Source organism: Ipomoea triloba, chromosome 10, assembly GCF_003576645.1.
Source record: "Ipomoea triloba cultivar NCNSP0323 chromosome 10, ASM357664v1".
Classification (NCBI taxonomy): Eukaryota; Viridiplantae; Streptophyta; class Magnoliopsida; order Solanales; family Convolvulaceae; genus Ipomoea; species Ipomoea triloba.
Genome location: NC_044925.1, coordinates 24,824,189 through 24,840,297, shown reverse-complemented (window position 1 = coordinate 24,840,297; position 16,109 = coordinate 24,824,189). Strand labels below are relative to the sequence as shown.

The following is a 16,109-nucleotide window of genomic DNA, read 5'->3' as shown; positions in this document are numbered from 1 at the left end:
AGCCTGATTAGGAAACCTGATGAATAATATTTAAAATATTTCATTAACACCATATATAAAATTACACTCGATAAAATTCAAATCTTTTGATTAAAAATACAGAAGAGTAAAGAATCATTGCTTAACCTTTGAACTAAGGATTGGAATAACATAATTAAAAAGCGAGAAATTTTTTTTAAACATTGTATTTTTCATTTCCAAGTACACCCCTGAGGAAAAACTGATGAGGTTTTTCTTCAAACCATATATCAGCATCTTTCAAAAATAGGAAAAAAATGGTTTTTTTTTTCTTTTTTCTTTTTGGCAGGGCAATTATGTTATATTGCCTATTTGCCTCTAGGTCTTCTTGGGAATAAGAACATCAAAGTCACTGACAGTCCATTCTGCCTCTTGGTCAGCATCTTTATATATTTCAGTTCCCAAGTCAAGTGATCTCCATTTCCTCCTAGCTGGTGCTGTCCCTGGATCCTGTACCAAACAGAACTTTTTAGTGACAAGAAATCCGGCAACCACTATGTGAGAGTGTGTAAATTAATCTTTTTTTTTTTTTTTTTGTGAGTCTACGAGGTGTTCCGAGCCTTTATCCATCCGTTTAACGGTTCGGATCCACCCGACTAATCCCCACTCGTCTCGAGAGGTATGGGAGTTGGCCCAGGGGAAATCGAACACGGGTTCTCCCAAAATTCTTCCCCACAAAAAATACTCTCTTGCCCCTTGAGCTACCCATTGGATTGTATATCAATCTAGATTGTCTATAACTGATAGAGTCAAACCAATTAAAAAAGACCAATATACCGCTCCTGCTGAAAAAGTCAAAAGCTTGGCCGACTTGGATGGATCTAAACACAACTTTGCTAACATAGGTCCATGCCCTCTTGTTTTCTTTAACTTTTATAGGTTAGTCATATGCCAATAATGGAGATTAATCATGTCAAACTGTCATTTTACACTTTTTTTTTCCAATTTCTTCTCATCTGTAATTATGAGAAAGTGAGAGCTTAGAAAAACTGCAAAAGTTGATTACCTGGTAGAAATATAGGGATTGTGACAGCTTCCCAACATCAAGGTCCCATGTTCTGGGATCACCAATCCATCCCTCCCCTTTCTTGGTAGGGTAACCATAAGCACCCCAAACAGGATGGGGCAAAATCTGCATAATCTCCTGTGGTTGAGGATTACTGTAGGGGTCACAAGGAACATAAGGGGTCTCAATATGCTCTCCATTCCCTGGGGCACAGTACAAGTGATAGGCCTGATAGGGGAAGTTAAGAGTGTCATTCCTGTGAACTCTGGTTCCATTAGGGAATGTGTGAAATGGAGGGCATAGCTTTGGGTCACCAGGGTTGCACCAGGATGGTGTTTCTGGGTTCAGAATCATTTCGCTGTAACGCGTTACGTCTGATGTTACATTCCCATCACATGGCCTCCCATTGTTCTTCCAGCAGCTCCCCATGTCTAGCAAGTAGAATTGGCTGCTTGGACCTCCTCCCTTGATCACATTTAGGGTGAATCTCACTCTGAAGTTTGGCGATCTCGGTATCTGAAAAACCAGACCACATCATTCATCATTCAACATTCAAGAATCCTATGTGTAATGCCAAGACCTTGTGGTCTAGTGGCATCCAGTTGCACTCCCATATGGGAGGGGTGGGTTCCAGCCTCAGTGGAGGCGATATTAACTCTTTGTTACCTTCAGTAGGTTGAGAAAGTAGTTATGAACAGATACTGCATTGTAACAGAGAATAGGTTTTAATAATCATCAGTCTGAATCAAAGAATTTACTCACAATTTTTAACATGCCTCTAGATGGATAATGGTACCCACCAGAAAACCCTCTTGTGGCATCTGATCTAAGATAAAGCATCAGCCATGGGTATTTTCTTGAGGTCCTCAAAACATGGTGGAAAACCCAGCTTCCTTTTCCAAGCTCCTTCTCCCACTTCACAGAATAGAAAGATGCATTCTCCCTCCCTATATTGCTCAACCCAGAGTCCAAATCCCATGACCCATAAAAGCTTCCTTTGAGTGTAGTCCTATTAGGCCCTTGTAAAGTTGTGTAATTGTGATAAATCAAAGGCTGGTTCATGCACCCTTTGCCAAAGCAAGGGAACTGGTTACCAGCCCCAAATGGCCCTACTTTTTGGCCATTTTTGGGGCACTTTCCTGCATAAGTATCCATGTTGCCATTCTTGAGCATGATCATCCAGAATTGCCATGGTTTCGGGGTATCGTCAACCTGACATTTCGAGCCTAAGTAGAGCTCTTTCTGTGCAGCATAAAGGTCTGCATTGGACACTGCTTTTGGTTCCACTCCAAGAAAAGATTGCCCAATTCCTAGCCTGTTTTCCTCCTCTGTCACCCTGTGGACCAACATGTATGGGACTCTTTTGCAGAAAGAGCAATTGTTCTTCCCTGCAGACCCAAAACCATCAATCATTTAATCAGAAAACCTTAAAAAAACCCCCAAAACTATGCAATTTTGTGTTCAATAACCAATAACACAACCCCTGCAATCAACAAAGATTTGTTTTTTTACAACAGAGAGCCATCATGTCTCCTTAACAGTAAACTATGGGGACAAAAAGAGGTAATACACAGAGAGAGAGGAACAAGAAAGCATAAAAAACACCCTGACCTTCAGACAGAGAAGGAGAAGCCTTATAGACATCAAAACAATCTGCAGCTCTGGGGCTTCCCATATTAGGAACCTCTTCTCCAACCTCATTACACTGGTTCCACCCTTCTATGGCCAATCTCAGCCCATCCCTTGTCATCCCCGGATCCCCAACGGCTGAGATGCACTCACCCTCACCATATCCAAGGCACAACACCTTAGGAACAGACACATTGATCAAAACAAGGAGACAAAGAACTAAAATACATTGAAGCTTTTGTTGAGCCATGGACAAGTTTCAAGCATGAGACCATGTAGTACTTCTATATAATAAACCCCAAGGACTAAAAAGGGAATAGAGAAGATAGTTTTGAGTTTCTTTACTCCCTGTTATGCCCAAAAGCTTCCAAATTTTCTTGCCCATTTTCCTATTTTTACATTAGAAGTTAACTCATCTTTAGTGTCTTACAACTACACTTGTTTGCAACATTGGGTATGGAGTAAATAATGGTATGCAGCTGTTAGTTGCCACTTGCTCCTTTTTCATAATGTGTTAGGTGGAAATAATAGAAATTATAATCACAGTCTAATATCTTTTTACCAAATACTCAACAAAATTTGATGCTGGGCTACTTAACCTAATAATTTTGATCCCAATTGCCCTTATTAGGTACTTATATGTAGTAGGTGTGTCTATACAACGTTAATGCTTAAAAAATTTGTAGTTGGTATTCAAAATTCAATACAAAAAGTCTCAAGTTCATACTCATTTTCTTTGTACGTACAAACTAAATATTACAAGTTTATTACTTTTGTTTCTTGAGAAATATAATGTAGTGAAACAACTAATATATGTCATTCAGGAAAATGATATAAGCCATATATAACTGCATTAAAAAGTGCCCATGTGGTAACATATGACATTCAGGATAATGATATAAGCCATATATAACTGCATTAAAAAGTGCCCATGTGGGGGCATGTGGTCATGTTAAACGTTACTAGTTAATTTCATCATTGCAATACATAGAAATGAATAGCACAAAATCCTAACTTTTTACTCCCATTGTCCGAATTATTTGTCACATTTACTTTTTGCACACTTTTTAAGGTATTAAAATAAATGTTATCTGTTTTATAGGTTTTTTTTTTGAGAAAAAAATCTTTTTTTTATAGTTATGCCCCTCACTTTTCTCATTTTTGAAAATAAAAGCAATAAAAAAAAGCAAAATTCAAGCAAAATTCATAAGGGTAAATTGGGAAAAGTAAAATGATGGTGATGCTCAATTTTGAAAAGATGACAACATTTTGGGACAAGCTAAAAAAGAAAGTAAGATAGATAAAATGGGATAGAGTATCAATATCTACCTTAGAGACAGATCAGATTATGTGAAAACGTGCACCATGCAAAAATTATAAAACATGTTTTATGATATGAAAAGTGTACTAAAAACGTGTACACCTTGCGATATGTAAAAGTGTAACTTGAGAATGGGTATACTTTATAGTTTTACGTTATGTACTTTTGTGTTCGCTTTTTCGCAGCTAAGTGTGCATTATCACTCGTTGCGGCCCCTCAACATTAATCTGTATTATTATCATATGTGCCTAAATAAACATAAAACTCTTGATTAATTGTTGAAAATAATTTTTTTTTTAATTTTTCTAAAGCAATTGGTGGCTATATATTTGTGATGGGGATGTTGCTAAAGGGCAAGAGTAAGGTCAAAAATGAAAGAAAGACGAACACCAACTTTAGGACTAAGGGGGAAAAGGGGGTATTCTTGGACCCAAAGTGATGCTTTCATCATTTTCTCAAGTAAAGTAAATTAGTAAGAGTAGACTTCTTGGATAGATATTCTTATACCATGGGAATGGATTAGAATTTAATATTTTTTTTGCGATATTGTGCTCAAATGGCATAGGTATGGTCTGTGTCTCTCTCAAATAGAAAATCACAGGATAGAACCCTAGTAGATACATGGACTCTGTGCATAGACTGAGAAAGTATGTATGAACAGGTACTACATTGTAATAGAGTTAAAATTATTAAAAAAAAAATTATTGAGAAAATTAAATACAAATTTCTTGAGAAAATACAAACAAAATGGCCCCACACAGTGAGGGTTTGTTGGTGGACAGTAAATGAGACACCAAAGTCAAATGTCGCATAGTACATTAGTACGCAAATACCCTGTCGGCCAAGCCTAAATGTATTAAAAAATAGAGAAATAAAATTTAAATTTTATGGAAAAATGGATATAGATTTTATATTTCATTATCTGATTAGTGAAAGCTCTAAAGATTTTATAAAGAAAAAGAAATAAATTATTTTTTTCTTGAATTCTAAGAATTGAAACTTCACAACCAAAAAAATAAAAAATTAAAATTAAAATCATCTCCCACTAATCCAACATGAAAATTCACAATTGTTGAGGAAAATGATTTTTAGTGACATGAAATGGTTCTCTCAAATGAGAGATTGGGACTTGGAAGTCATGGATTCGAGTAGTTATGAACATATATTACATTGTAATAGAGTCAATAATACTCAAAAAAAAGTTTAAAAAATCTTTTTTTTTTCCTTTCTTTCTTTCTTATTCCAAAATAAAAAAAAATTCAAATTCAAATTGAATTTCACACATTTTAGCCCAGTACAAGCTTGAACTCCAATTATTGAGCCCAATGTGGGTCACGTCAGGTAGATTTCCATAGTATCCAAAATAGTTGGTCCAGCATCTATGTATAAATCCAAAGTCAAAGTCCAAACACATCCCTAGGTTAAATTACACTCCGTATAATGTTCACTGGAAATTTATTTTTAATATATTAAATATTTATTTTCAAATAATCAATTAAAAATAAATCTCAAAAAAATAAACATGTATTCCGTAATACAAAGTAAATCTTAAAAATGTACATATAATACACAAAAAAGTAAACTTATATATTAGTAGCCCACCAATTGTATCCCTTGTCAAATTGGTTGAAAAAAATGAAAAAGGAAGTGTGGCAAGTAAAGATGCTGTCAATTAACAATATAAAAATATTTATTAGCTAAACTAATCTCATATACCGCAATACCAACACATAAAGACAAACAACGAAGAGAATCATGTTATACCTGATACAATCAAACAAGTGTAACGAAACGTAAGCCCTAGTATTAACAATATCTAATATAACCCATTACATCTATGTATTCATATCAAACACAACACGATACCAATAGTGATCAGCAATTCAGCACTTTAGAATTTCCAAACTTATATATATATATACACACACACACACATATACACACACTGAATGAAATGCGGACAGGGCTCCCCGTACGGCCAGTGCAAATTGCATCATTAGGTATACACAAATTCACCACACAGTGTTAAAAATGCACCAGAATGAAATGCACCACACTTAATGATGCACTTATGTGTACCTAATGGTGAGTGACCGCACAGTCGCACGAGAAACTCTGTCCGCACGGGAACGCTGACACTATGTACATATATATATATATATAAAGAAAAAAAAAGACAAGAAAGTAAAAAGGGTAAAGGGAATGGAACTTGCAACTGTAGGTAGAAGACCAGGGGAATTTGGTCCCCCCAAGGAAGAACACACCAGCCATTCTGTAAATCAACAAGTACAAAGTAGAAAGTAAGGGCAACAGTGGAGAAAAGCGGGTAAAGTGCTCACAACATTTAAGGCGGGCCTTTCTTTTGAATTCTACACTACACAACACAAAAAGCAACACTTCCCCACTCTCCCACCAATATGAAACCCACCTTCCCATTAACCCCCTAACCAACCGCCCCCTAACTGCTCCCCCCTTCTCCTTCTCCTCCTTCTTTCCCTCCACTATTCATATCACCTTTTCACTCCCCCTAAGGAAAATCCCAAGAAACCATTCTTCCACTGTGTGAAATGATGAAATGGAAGAAAGACAGAGCTTCAGCTTCTGCTTCCTCATCATCTCATCACTCCCTCATCACTCATGTGTTTCCGGTTTCTTGGTTTTCAAAGTTCAAGCAAAAGAATCTGAGCTCTCATCAGTATCAAGCCACAACAAAAGCTATCAAGCATAAAGGTGTGGGGAAGCAGGACTTACCTTCTCCGAGCTTGTCGGTGCATAGTTCCGGGTTGAAGGAAGGGAGATTTTACAGCAGAGAGGATGATCCTTACTGGAGGCTTTCGTTTAGCGAGGACAGGATTGAAGGCGAGAAGAGTACAGCAACAGCGGGCAGGAATTCCTTTTCTTCTGCTTCAATCAATGAGCTTGAGGTTCCATTTTCCAGAATTGTAGATCCCATGGTTAATGGGAAAACAAAGTCCCTGAAAGATGAAAAGTTAAGGAAAATGAGCAGAAGAGCATTAGAGGAGAGACTAGCAGAAATGGAAATAGGATGTAATGGAGGAGGAGAAGAGATCATACCCAAGTCAATCGAGAAAGATATATTCGAAATTGAACCAGAAAAGGAAGTCCAAAGGGACTACTTGTTTGAGGGTTCAAGTTTGGAGGAAAGCAATCCAATTTCTGAGGAAGAATTTGGATCTGAGAGAGATAAGTTGGAAGAAATGAAGATCAATCAGGAAAGGAAATCCATTCATATTCCCAGGCATTACCAGAGGAGAAGGAGAAAGCAAGGTGTCAAAGTTGGAGCTTATTCTCCCAGAACAGTTGCCAAGATTGAGTGCAAGATCAAAGCTTTGGAAGACATGAAGAGGTCAAGGATGAAGATGAGAAAGAAGATGAAGGAGAAAGACAGAACAGCCTTTGACAGCTTTGCTGTGGTGAAGAGTTCATTCAACCCAGAACAAGACTTCAAAGATTCAATGGTGGAGATGATCACACAGATAGGGATCAAACAGCCAGAAGAACTCGAAGAGCTCTTGGCATGTTACCTGACATTGAATTGTGATCAATACCATCATATCATCATCAACGTCTTCCGGCAGGTATGGTTTGAGCTGAACCAAGCCTATGTCAGTGCTCATATCCAGAATAACTTCTGCTGTGATCATCTTCATAAGCTTACTTAAAATGCTGTAAATAAATATTATGTACTTCTCTAAACTAATGCATTTTGTTACTGGAATCAGCTGAGCTTGAAACTATGCAAGAAGTTTAATTTTCATAGACATAAACAGAACTCACCAGAAGTTTAGGTAATCATTCCTTAACCAGCCAAGAATTTATGAACAACTCCATCAATTTCTATGATGCTGCATCCTGGCTCTTTTAGTCACCCCCTGATTCCTCATCTTCCGTTGAACTTCCATGGCTTCATCCCATCTTCCCATCAAGGAATGAACATTTGATAGCTCAACATAACCAGAGCTTACCTGGGGATTGGATTCTAAAAGCTTAGTTGCAATGGATTAAGCCAATTCAACATGGCTGTGGTTTCTGCAAGCACTCAAAAGGGATTCCCAAATGGCAGGAGCATCTTCCAGTGGGATTTCCCTCACAAGTTCTTCAGCTTCCTTCAAGAATCCAAACGAACCTGCCCAGTAGATCAACCATACAACCATAATGCTGAATAGCAGGCTGAATTTCATAATCAGAAACCATTGCATGAAACATCTCACGGCCCTTGTTTAACAATCCGACCCTTGTTTAATAATCCTCCATAGCTGCAGGCTGACACAAGACATACAAAAGTGACTCCATTGGGTTTAATCCCACTAGCAACCATTTCACCAAAAACCTCCAATGCCTGCTCTGCTAAACCATGGATGCTTAGCCCTACAATCATGGAATTCCATGTGCTAATGCCCTTTCTCACTGTACTTCCAAACACAATTTCAATGGCTTCCCAATATCCCCACACTTTGAGTACATATCAACAAGAGTGGTAGCAAGAAAACCTCTATCCTGAATTTCGTTATTAATGTAAGCACGAATCCACTTCCCTTGACTCAAACCTCCAACACCAGCACAGGCAGACAGAACATTCACAAGGGTACAATCATCAGGCTTCATATCTGATCTCTGCATATCCTTGAAAAGCAATATCACTTCACTAAGCATACTGCATACCCACTTAACATCGCATACCCAGAAAGCATAAAATTCCGAGACTCAAGATTCTTCTCAGGCATTTCAGTGAACAGCTCGCGTGCAAACTCAGTCAAACCCAGTTCTGTATGAACACTCAATAATGCATTCCATGCAATCACATCATCAGTCAGTGACCTATCAAGCAAAGCACGCGCTTCTGCAAAGCAAAGCATCTAGATTTCGCATACACTTGAATCAAAGTGTTAAATACGGAGTACATAATTATCATATAACAGTCCATTTTTTATCACTAAGCTATGTACTTGCTGTCCTTGTTTCACATTCCCAGTAGCAGCACAGGCTAGTAGCATTGGCTCGTATCCTGGTATTGTACATATACGCATTGAGCTGGTGAGTATGGTAAAAAATAGACCGGGCATACGAGAGAGAGTCGGCGGTAGTAGTGATGGTGGTGGCCGCCGCCGTTAGGAGGCAGCTGGCGGCAGAAAAGTCCAGTTTTGAGCTTGCCGGAGCTCTGACATGGAAGCGGCCGTTTCAGTAAAGGAGACCGAAATATATATATATATATATATATATATATATATATATATATAGAGAGAGTTTTTTCCTCTTTTGGTCCTATGACTTTAGTGCTTCCGTCAATTTAGGTACATGAACTTTCATTCATGACATAAATAGTGCTTGACTTTGATTTTGTTTCCACTTTTAGTCCTTGACTTTGATTTGTTTTTCAATTGTCTTTTTGGCCATCCAAGCGACAACTTTTAATTGGAATCAACAAACTATTGTGCCATTAAGGTAAAAGTGTCTTTTGATAAAGTTCTAAATATATTTATAAATAAAATCAGAGAAAAAATAAGAAAAAGAAACATTATTTGCTTGTTTTGCTTTGCTTTTTAAGCAACAACTTTTAATCAGAATCAACAAATTGTTGTGTCATTAAGTGTAAAATTGTTTATTCATAAATCCCTAAATACATTAAACGTTATTTACTCTTAATGGCACAACAGTTTGTTGATTTCGATTAAACGTTATTTACCCTTAAGTCCATAGTATATATATATTTTACTATGGACTCTATCAGGAAATAGTATCTGTATATTTGTCTATTTGTTGTAACTAGAGTCAATATTTCACCACTGAAGCCTGTAACATTTGCTTAAGGAAAGCCACAGAGGTACCAACTGAACACCTTGGCTAGAATCGAAATCTTATAATGTTATTAGATTTTTTTTTAAAAGAAATCCAATAATGTTAGTGCTTTGAGCATTCTAATTTTTTCAAAGTAATTGCGTCTGAAGTACGACTCAACCAATTAAGGCCAAGAACGCATTGTGCCATTGTCCCCATAAGGGGCAAGACAACTAGATTTACCCTTTTATTATCCTATCTAACTTGAATATGAGGTTTTGAGAAAATTTTACTTTTGTGGACAAGGCCAATGATATATATCTAAGGTTTTCTGCAGAGGAAGTACTTTAACTTCCTATAGCTATGAACTTGGCCCCTTCAAATTTTCATTTTGTTTCTTTTTAAGCCTCAATGTTCATGGTTACACAAGAACCATATCAGACAGACAGACACTATATCAACACTGCAAAATGATAATACTAAATCTAAGAAAATCATGTTTAGTATTGTCTAACTACTCGTTGATCAGAAAAATCGGTTCTATATACAAGGCTTGAAAGAATATTACAAAAGACTGTACTATACGGGCTAAATTCACGATTACAAAACGTACCACATTATGTTATCTCTGCTGGTGCATTATGCTCCAACTGTTCAGCAAGGCTATTTATGTTCACATTTTTCATGCTTCTCCAAAGTTTCTTGTGGTTAACTGGATCGTTTTCCCCTTTTTTGGCATCGAGATCTTTCCTTTCTTGCTGTACTTGTGATACATTGGAAGAACCAGGATTCTCGGTGAGGAACTGTTCCCAGAACACATCGTTTACTCTTGTTGGCGCATTTGTGACAGTCCCGGGTACTACTGCTTGCTGTTGTGGAATTGGAGGTATAGCTTCGAGAAGAGGACTTGCGTTAGGCTCAGAGTTCATATCGATTCCACGAGTGTTAGCTGCTGTATCTGCATTTAGCTGTGTGTATGATATAGCGGGGCTATCTGCACAACGCCTAGATTCGTCCAATTCAGTTTGAGCGACGTCTTGTAATATATTATCCCAGAAGATCAAAGAAGACTCGAGCTGATCTAACAGCTTGTTGAGTGTCATGAGAGAAATTGAACTCGTATTTTCTCGGGCCAAGTGTTGAGAGGAGCTCGCTTGAGTATCTGCCATGGCTGTTTCATCATGAAGGTTACTATTTCCCAGCAGCCTTCTCTTTCTGCAAGGCAGTGCTGATTGTGGCACGAGGCCTAATGCGAGCTCCGGTTTATCCAACGCCCGAGCTAAGGATGATAACATGCTTTTTTGCTGCTTTTCTGCATCACGTAGAAGCTCAGCTACCCGTTCTAGTTCCAGCTCAAGTCCTCGCTGATCTTGTACATGTCTTTCTAGTTCTGATTGAAGCAATTCATTATCACGCCTCAACTTTTCAATATCATCCTTATATTTTCGTCTTTCTGATTCACTTAATGAAGATGAATGGCTATGAAGATTCTGGGCAGAATGACTGTAAACTGGCTTGCGCCTGTGGATGTTCTTCAAAAGCTGTGGCTCACCTCTAACAAAGTCATCATTTGCAAATTCCCAGTTTTCAGGATCAACTTTCTTGAATCCCTGATTAACAAGAGAGATAAATCGAGCATGAGAAATCAACACAAGATCAGTCTATTAAACCTAGATCACATAGATTCAATCAACACAAGGTTAGTCTATCAAACCAAGATCACATAGATTCAATCAATACAAGATTAGTCTATCAAACCAAGATCACACTGATTTAATCAATACAAGAATAGTCTATCAAACCAACAAAATTTGGTCGGTTGTTAACTTGGTAACCACAAGGTTACAACAACGGCCTATTGCCCTTCATGATTTGAGCCGGTCAACTATGGACAACCTAGACTGGTCCTTTGCCAGCTGGATCACAAAGCGGGATTTAACCCGCGCACACTCTTGGATAGTGGCTGCAGGTTTCCCTCGTCACTCAAAAATACAAGAATAGTCTATCAAACCAAGATCATACAAATTCAATCAACACAAGATTAGTCTTTCAAACCAAGATCACACGAATTCATGAAAAAAAGTATGATATCCATACATAAGTATTCAGCTGTCTGATGAAGCTGGAGAAGTTATTGTGCTTGAAGAATCTGGGCAGCAAATCTCGGGCGAATTCGGGAGGGTTCCAGACAACAAAACTCTTGTTGTTCTGACTCCAGGAGACAATAGAATCAGTGGAGGAATCATCCACCATTTCATAAGTCTTGGCAATGAAAGGAGGCAAAGCATTGATGCTACAAGGATCTTCATCCATCATAACTCAGACTCAAGACAAATAAATCCCAACTGATAAAACTTATAAGCAGAACCAAATCAATTCAAAGATGAAACTAATATGCTTTCTTGAACCATTTCTAACCTCCTCCTACACCCCAGATCTTCAATCAAACAAATTTCCACAAAAAAATCACAAGATGTCTGTGAGCTCAAAGTGTTTCTGCACTGTCAATCCAATGAAACTTCCATTAGTAAAATTTCAAACTTCTCATGAACTCCCCACCAGTCCCCTTACCAAATAGTCATTAAATTAAAGGTTCCTTCAAAGCAAATCTCAAAAAGTCAACTTACAGATACCCACCATCTCCAATCAATTCAATCTTTATCAGCAAAACATCACAAATCCACATTAAAACTGGAAAACCATCAAACAGAAGCTTGCCTCTCTCTGCTCGCACAATACAAACAACAGACAATAGTTAAAAGACTAACAGAATGAAGAAGAAGAAGAAGAAGAAGAAGAAGAAGAAGAAGAAGAAGAAGAAGAAGAAGAAGAAGAAGAAGAAGCAACTGTAAAGAAAGTCAATTTCTTTCAAACATATATTTCAAAGTCGTTAAACTTGTCACCTTCTCCTTTTCTTCAAGCAAAAGAATCAAATTTCAGTCTTGAAACATAATCATATCATCCATACATATAATATTTTGAAAAATGTGTGCCCAAACCCCCTGATTTGATATTTTAAACAAATATATTTTGTAGAAAAAATTACTTGTATAAAATATTTTATACCAAATTTCATATAAATATATATCATAAGAAAAAGATATGCATTACAAACTGCATCAAGTACAAAAATTGATAGAGATATAGCATTAACATACAGAGCAGAAACGTCACTTTCCCAAAGAGCTCTTTAGCCTTAAGGGAATTGGTTTACCATTTTGAGAGTGGAGAGCGGTGGGAGGGTGAGGGTTGGTGTTGTAATAATTCCTATGCGTGTCAACTGTGAACTTGCTGAATATTATATATGAATTTATCGCGATAGTTGAGAGTGTGGAGTATGATTCAGACACAGGAAAGTCATGAATCTGATTTTTATTAATATTAGCTTAGTCAAATTTATCACACAAAATTTATTAAATATACACTATTGAGTTATTTAACTTGATGTTATATTATCCAATAGCATGATATGCAAATAAGTATTAAAATTTTATATTTATTAGATATTTAAGTTAAAAATATGTTAATCTTTCATCTCAATTAGTATGACAGGGGAAATGACGATTATGATCAAATTCTATTGAAACAATTTATAAAAAGATTCTAATTGCACATATTTTACTCGTTTAATGATATAAATACAAAATTTTTAGTACAGTAACTTAATTACACATAAACTATAAGCTTAGTGACCTATTTATTTATTTATTTGAATAAGGAGTATATTTTTGTAATGACCCAACAATTAATGCATTTTGGGCCCAAAAGTGAGTAACCTTTTGACACATGCAATTCTTAAACATTCAAGATTAATGCTTCCTGTCTTAATGCAATGTAATATAGACGTGCGCAGGTGACACAAGGCCCACAATAACGATGAGAGGGGACTTTTTTCTATGGCTACAAACTAGGTAGTAGTCAGTATATAGATAATTACATTTAAAAAAATGTATTGAACATTTTGTTTTTTCAATGAGTTTTGTGTGTCTTATTTTTAAAATAAAAATTTAGTTTTGATAGTTCAAGTATGCTGCCAGGCCATTTTTTAAAATTAGTCTCCAAATTGTTTGATTGCAACCTTACGACTTTCATGACATATCATTTTTATTATATTGGTTCTTGATAGAGTAAATTAGACATAAAGTGGGGGTCCAAAGTATGCTATGGTGTGAATATATAATTGGAGATGAGAATATATTAATTGAAATAATAAGAGATGATCGATAACTCGATCAGTCTATAAAATTAGAGTAGCTTAATGACTTCAATCACCATATAGTACTTGTATTAATACAAATAATAGTATGAAGTATATTTGCATCGTGTCGTTAGGATAGTAAAGGGGTAGACCAGACTTGGCGGGCCAGCTAAGCTCCCCACCCCCACATACTGACATACACATACATATTTAGAAAAGTGTATTAGTAATTAGTACATTGTATAAATGATTTGCAAAATATGTATCAATATTAACTCTTAAATGTGATTGAATTTTTAAACTTTCAATTATTTTTCTATAAATTATCTATTTATATAAAGAGGGTTTCGTGACGTTGAGATACAATCGGATGCGAAGAATGTGATTCATTGGATCCAGGAGGGCTCTTTTGGTCGTGGACCGGTGTGTCAACTCATTGATGAGATTAGCGGGTGGACCACTAAAGACTAGAGAGCCATGCAATGTGATGAGAGGATGGTCTTCGCTGAGTGCCCAATTGTGAGTGAAGAAGCGTATTTTGAAGACTTGGCGCAGATTACTTGCATGCGCAAAGTGGTGGAGTCAAACTAAGTTTTGGCTCACCAGGGGTCTCCCCCTCCCTTCCAAATTCAAAAAATTATTGGATTTAACAAATTATATTGATTTCTATTTAAGCTATCTAAACTATTTGATTATATAATTATTAAATTTTAAAATTAGTTTTTAATTGAAAGAATAAGAGATAATCGATAACTCAATCATTCCAAAAAGTTTGAGTGGCTTAATAGCTTCAATTAGCCTATAGTACTTGTGTTAGTACAAGTAATAGTAAGAAGTAGAATAGTATTTGCGTATATGTGAAAAATCCTATTTAGTTATTTATACATGAGTTAACCGCTAGCACCATGATATATTGTAACAAGTTGTCATAATATAATGCATTTTGATTGGCAAGTAAAAACGCTAGAATTGTCAAAATAGACTAAGTATACATCGCCTCAAGCGACGGGCTTGGTAAGCCACAAGGGCCAACCAAGTCCCCGCCTCCCTACCCCACATACACACATATTTAGCAAAGTGTATAATTTGTAATATATATATATATATCAAATATTAACTTTTAAATGTGATTGAATCTTTAAACTTTCAATTTTTTTTTGAAACATTAAACTTTCAATTAATTTTTTATAAATTATTTATTTATTTTAAATTATTATTGAATTTAACAAATTATATTTATTTTTGTTTAACCTATCTAAACTATTTTAGTATATAATCATTATATTTTAAAATTAATTTTTGATTAAATTTAAATTTTAAAGATTTTGGCTGGCCGACTAGCAATATCTTATGGGCCTGACAAGGTGAAAGATACAAAATCTCATTTTTTTTAGACCCGTCAAAATGACAGGTCGACCATTAAACAACTGAAGTAATCGTTATTCTCATTTAAGAAACACTCAAAATGCTATTCATTTAGATACTTTGTTCTCAAATTAAACACAAAAGCTAGACATTTTGTTTACCGTACATAAGGAGTCATCCTCACCTTGAGAGGTAGTTCTCACACGGTCATTAATGAAACTCGATCCCAAATTATTATTTTTAAATTTCACTTCTGTAACTAATTGAATTATCCATGCTAGTAGCATAACTAATTTAGATACTTGCTTTAAAAAAAAAACTAATTTAGATACTTCGTTCAACGATGGATGGAGAAACTAATACCTTAAACCCTCGGTTATGATGTAGTGAACATTAATAAAGTAATTTATTACTACTTTAATTTGATCTCTAGAAATAGTGTAACATTAATTAATGTCAAAAGTAAAAATTGTGTTAATTCGGAAAGTAATCCGTTAAATTGCCGAAAACATTCTAGATCCGCGCCCGTGAACAGAACACTAGTACAAACGCGTTTACTATACGGTGTCGTTCCGGACACGCATAGAGTAAAACCTCTCTTTCTCAGCAACTACCTCTACCCCCCACCCCCCCACCCCCCCCCCCCCCCCCCCCCCCCCCCCCCCCCCCCCCCCCCCCCCCCCCCCCCCCCCCCCCCCCCCCCCCCCCCCCCCCCCCCCCCCCCCCCCCCCCCCCCCCCCCCCCCCCCCCCCCCCCCCCCCCCCCCCCCCCCCCCC

General features: G+C 36.7%; 4 protein-coding genes across 12 annotated transcripts; 1 reads left to right on the top strand and 3 right to left on the bottom strand.

Moving 5' to 3' along the window:
* Window positions 1-61: 61 nt before the first annotated feature.
* LOC116033583 lies at window positions 62-3,469 on the bottom strand. Its single transcript, XM_031276334.1, has 4 exons — window positions 2,636-3,469; window positions 1,787-2,412; window positions 1,025-1,540; window positions 62-468 (listed from the first exon to the last, which is right to left on the bottom strand). The coding sequence occupies exons 1-4, from the start codon at window positions 2,901-2,903 to the stop codon at window positions 337-339; spliced, it is 1,542 nt and encodes a 513-aa protein (XP_031132194.1). The 5' UTR covers window positions 2,904-3,469; the 3' UTR covers window positions 62-336.
* Window positions 3,470-6,378: 2,909 nt separating this feature from the next.
* On the top strand, window positions 6,379-7,751 carry LOC116033584 (transcription repressor OFP5). Its single transcript, XM_031276335.1, has one exon. It carries the CDS (start codon window positions 6,542-6,544, stop codon window positions 7,655-7,657), a length of 1,116 nt encoding a protein of 371 aa, XP_031132195.1. The 5' UTR covers window positions 6,379-6,541; the 3' UTR covers window positions 7,658-7,751.
* A 28-nt stretch (window positions 7,752-7,779) lies between these two features.
* LOC116033356 (pentatricopeptide repeat-containing protein At4g18840) lies at window positions 7,780-9,302 on the bottom strand. The gene is given in 9 exon segments (XM_031276105.1): window positions 7,780-7,857; window positions 7,859-8,119; window positions 8,121-8,243; window positions 8,245-8,418; window positions 8,421-8,653; window positions 8,656-8,981; window positions 8,983-9,123; window positions 9,125-9,153; window positions 9,291-9,302. Coding segments are annotated over 9 exon segments (1,377 nt in total).
* Window positions 9,303-10,256: 954 nt separating this feature from the next.
* On the bottom strand, window positions 10,257-13,029 carry LOC116031430 (heat stress transcription factor A-4c-like). Of its 9 annotated transcripts, none has more exons than XM_031273639.1 (4): window positions 12,929-13,029; window positions 12,398-12,494; window positions 11,868-12,271; window positions 10,257-11,380 (listed from the first exon to the last, which is right to left on the bottom strand). In XM_031273639.1, exons 3-4 carry the CDS (start codon window positions 12,084-12,086, stop codon window positions 10,388-10,390), a joined length of 1,212 nt encoding a protein of 403 aa, XP_031129499.1. In that variant the 5' UTR covers window positions 12,087-12,271; window positions 12,398-12,494; window positions 12,929-13,029; the 3' UTR covers window positions 10,257-10,387. The 9 variants fall into 9 exon arrangements, with proteins under 9 accessions (XP_031129499.1, XP_031129501.1, XP_031129496.1 ...); XM_031273641.1 differs by having other exon boundaries at window positions 11,868-12,266; XM_031273636.1 differs by having other exon boundaries at window positions 12,408-12,494.
* Between the last annotated feature and the right edge of the window lie 3,080 nt (window positions 13,030-16,109).

Coding starts and splice junctions, on each gene's coding strand:
- LOC116033584 (XM_031276335.1), top strand. CDS start 6,542: ATGATGAAATGGAAGAAAGACAGAGCTTCAGCTTCTGCTTCCTCATCA.
- LOC116031430 (XM_031273632.1), bottom strand. CDS start 12,086: ATGATGGATGAAGATCCTTGTAGCATCAATGCTTTGCCTCCTTTCATT. Junction 11,381..11,867: donor TCAGACAGCTGAATACTTAT/GTATGGATATCA, acceptor CTTGTTAATCAG/GGATTCAAGAAAGTTGATCC.
- LOC116033583 (XM_031276334.1), bottom strand. CDS start 2,903: ATGGCTCAACAAAAGCTTCAATGTATTTTAGTTCTTTGTCTCCTTGTT. Junction 2,413..2,635: donor TTCTCCTTCTCTGTCTGAAG/GTCAGGGTGTTT, acceptor TTGGGTCTGCAG/GGAAGAACAATTGCTCTTTC. Junction 469..1,024: donor AATCCCTATATTTCTACCAG/GTAATCAACTTT, acceptor TGTTTGGTACAG/GATCCAGGGACAGCACCAGC.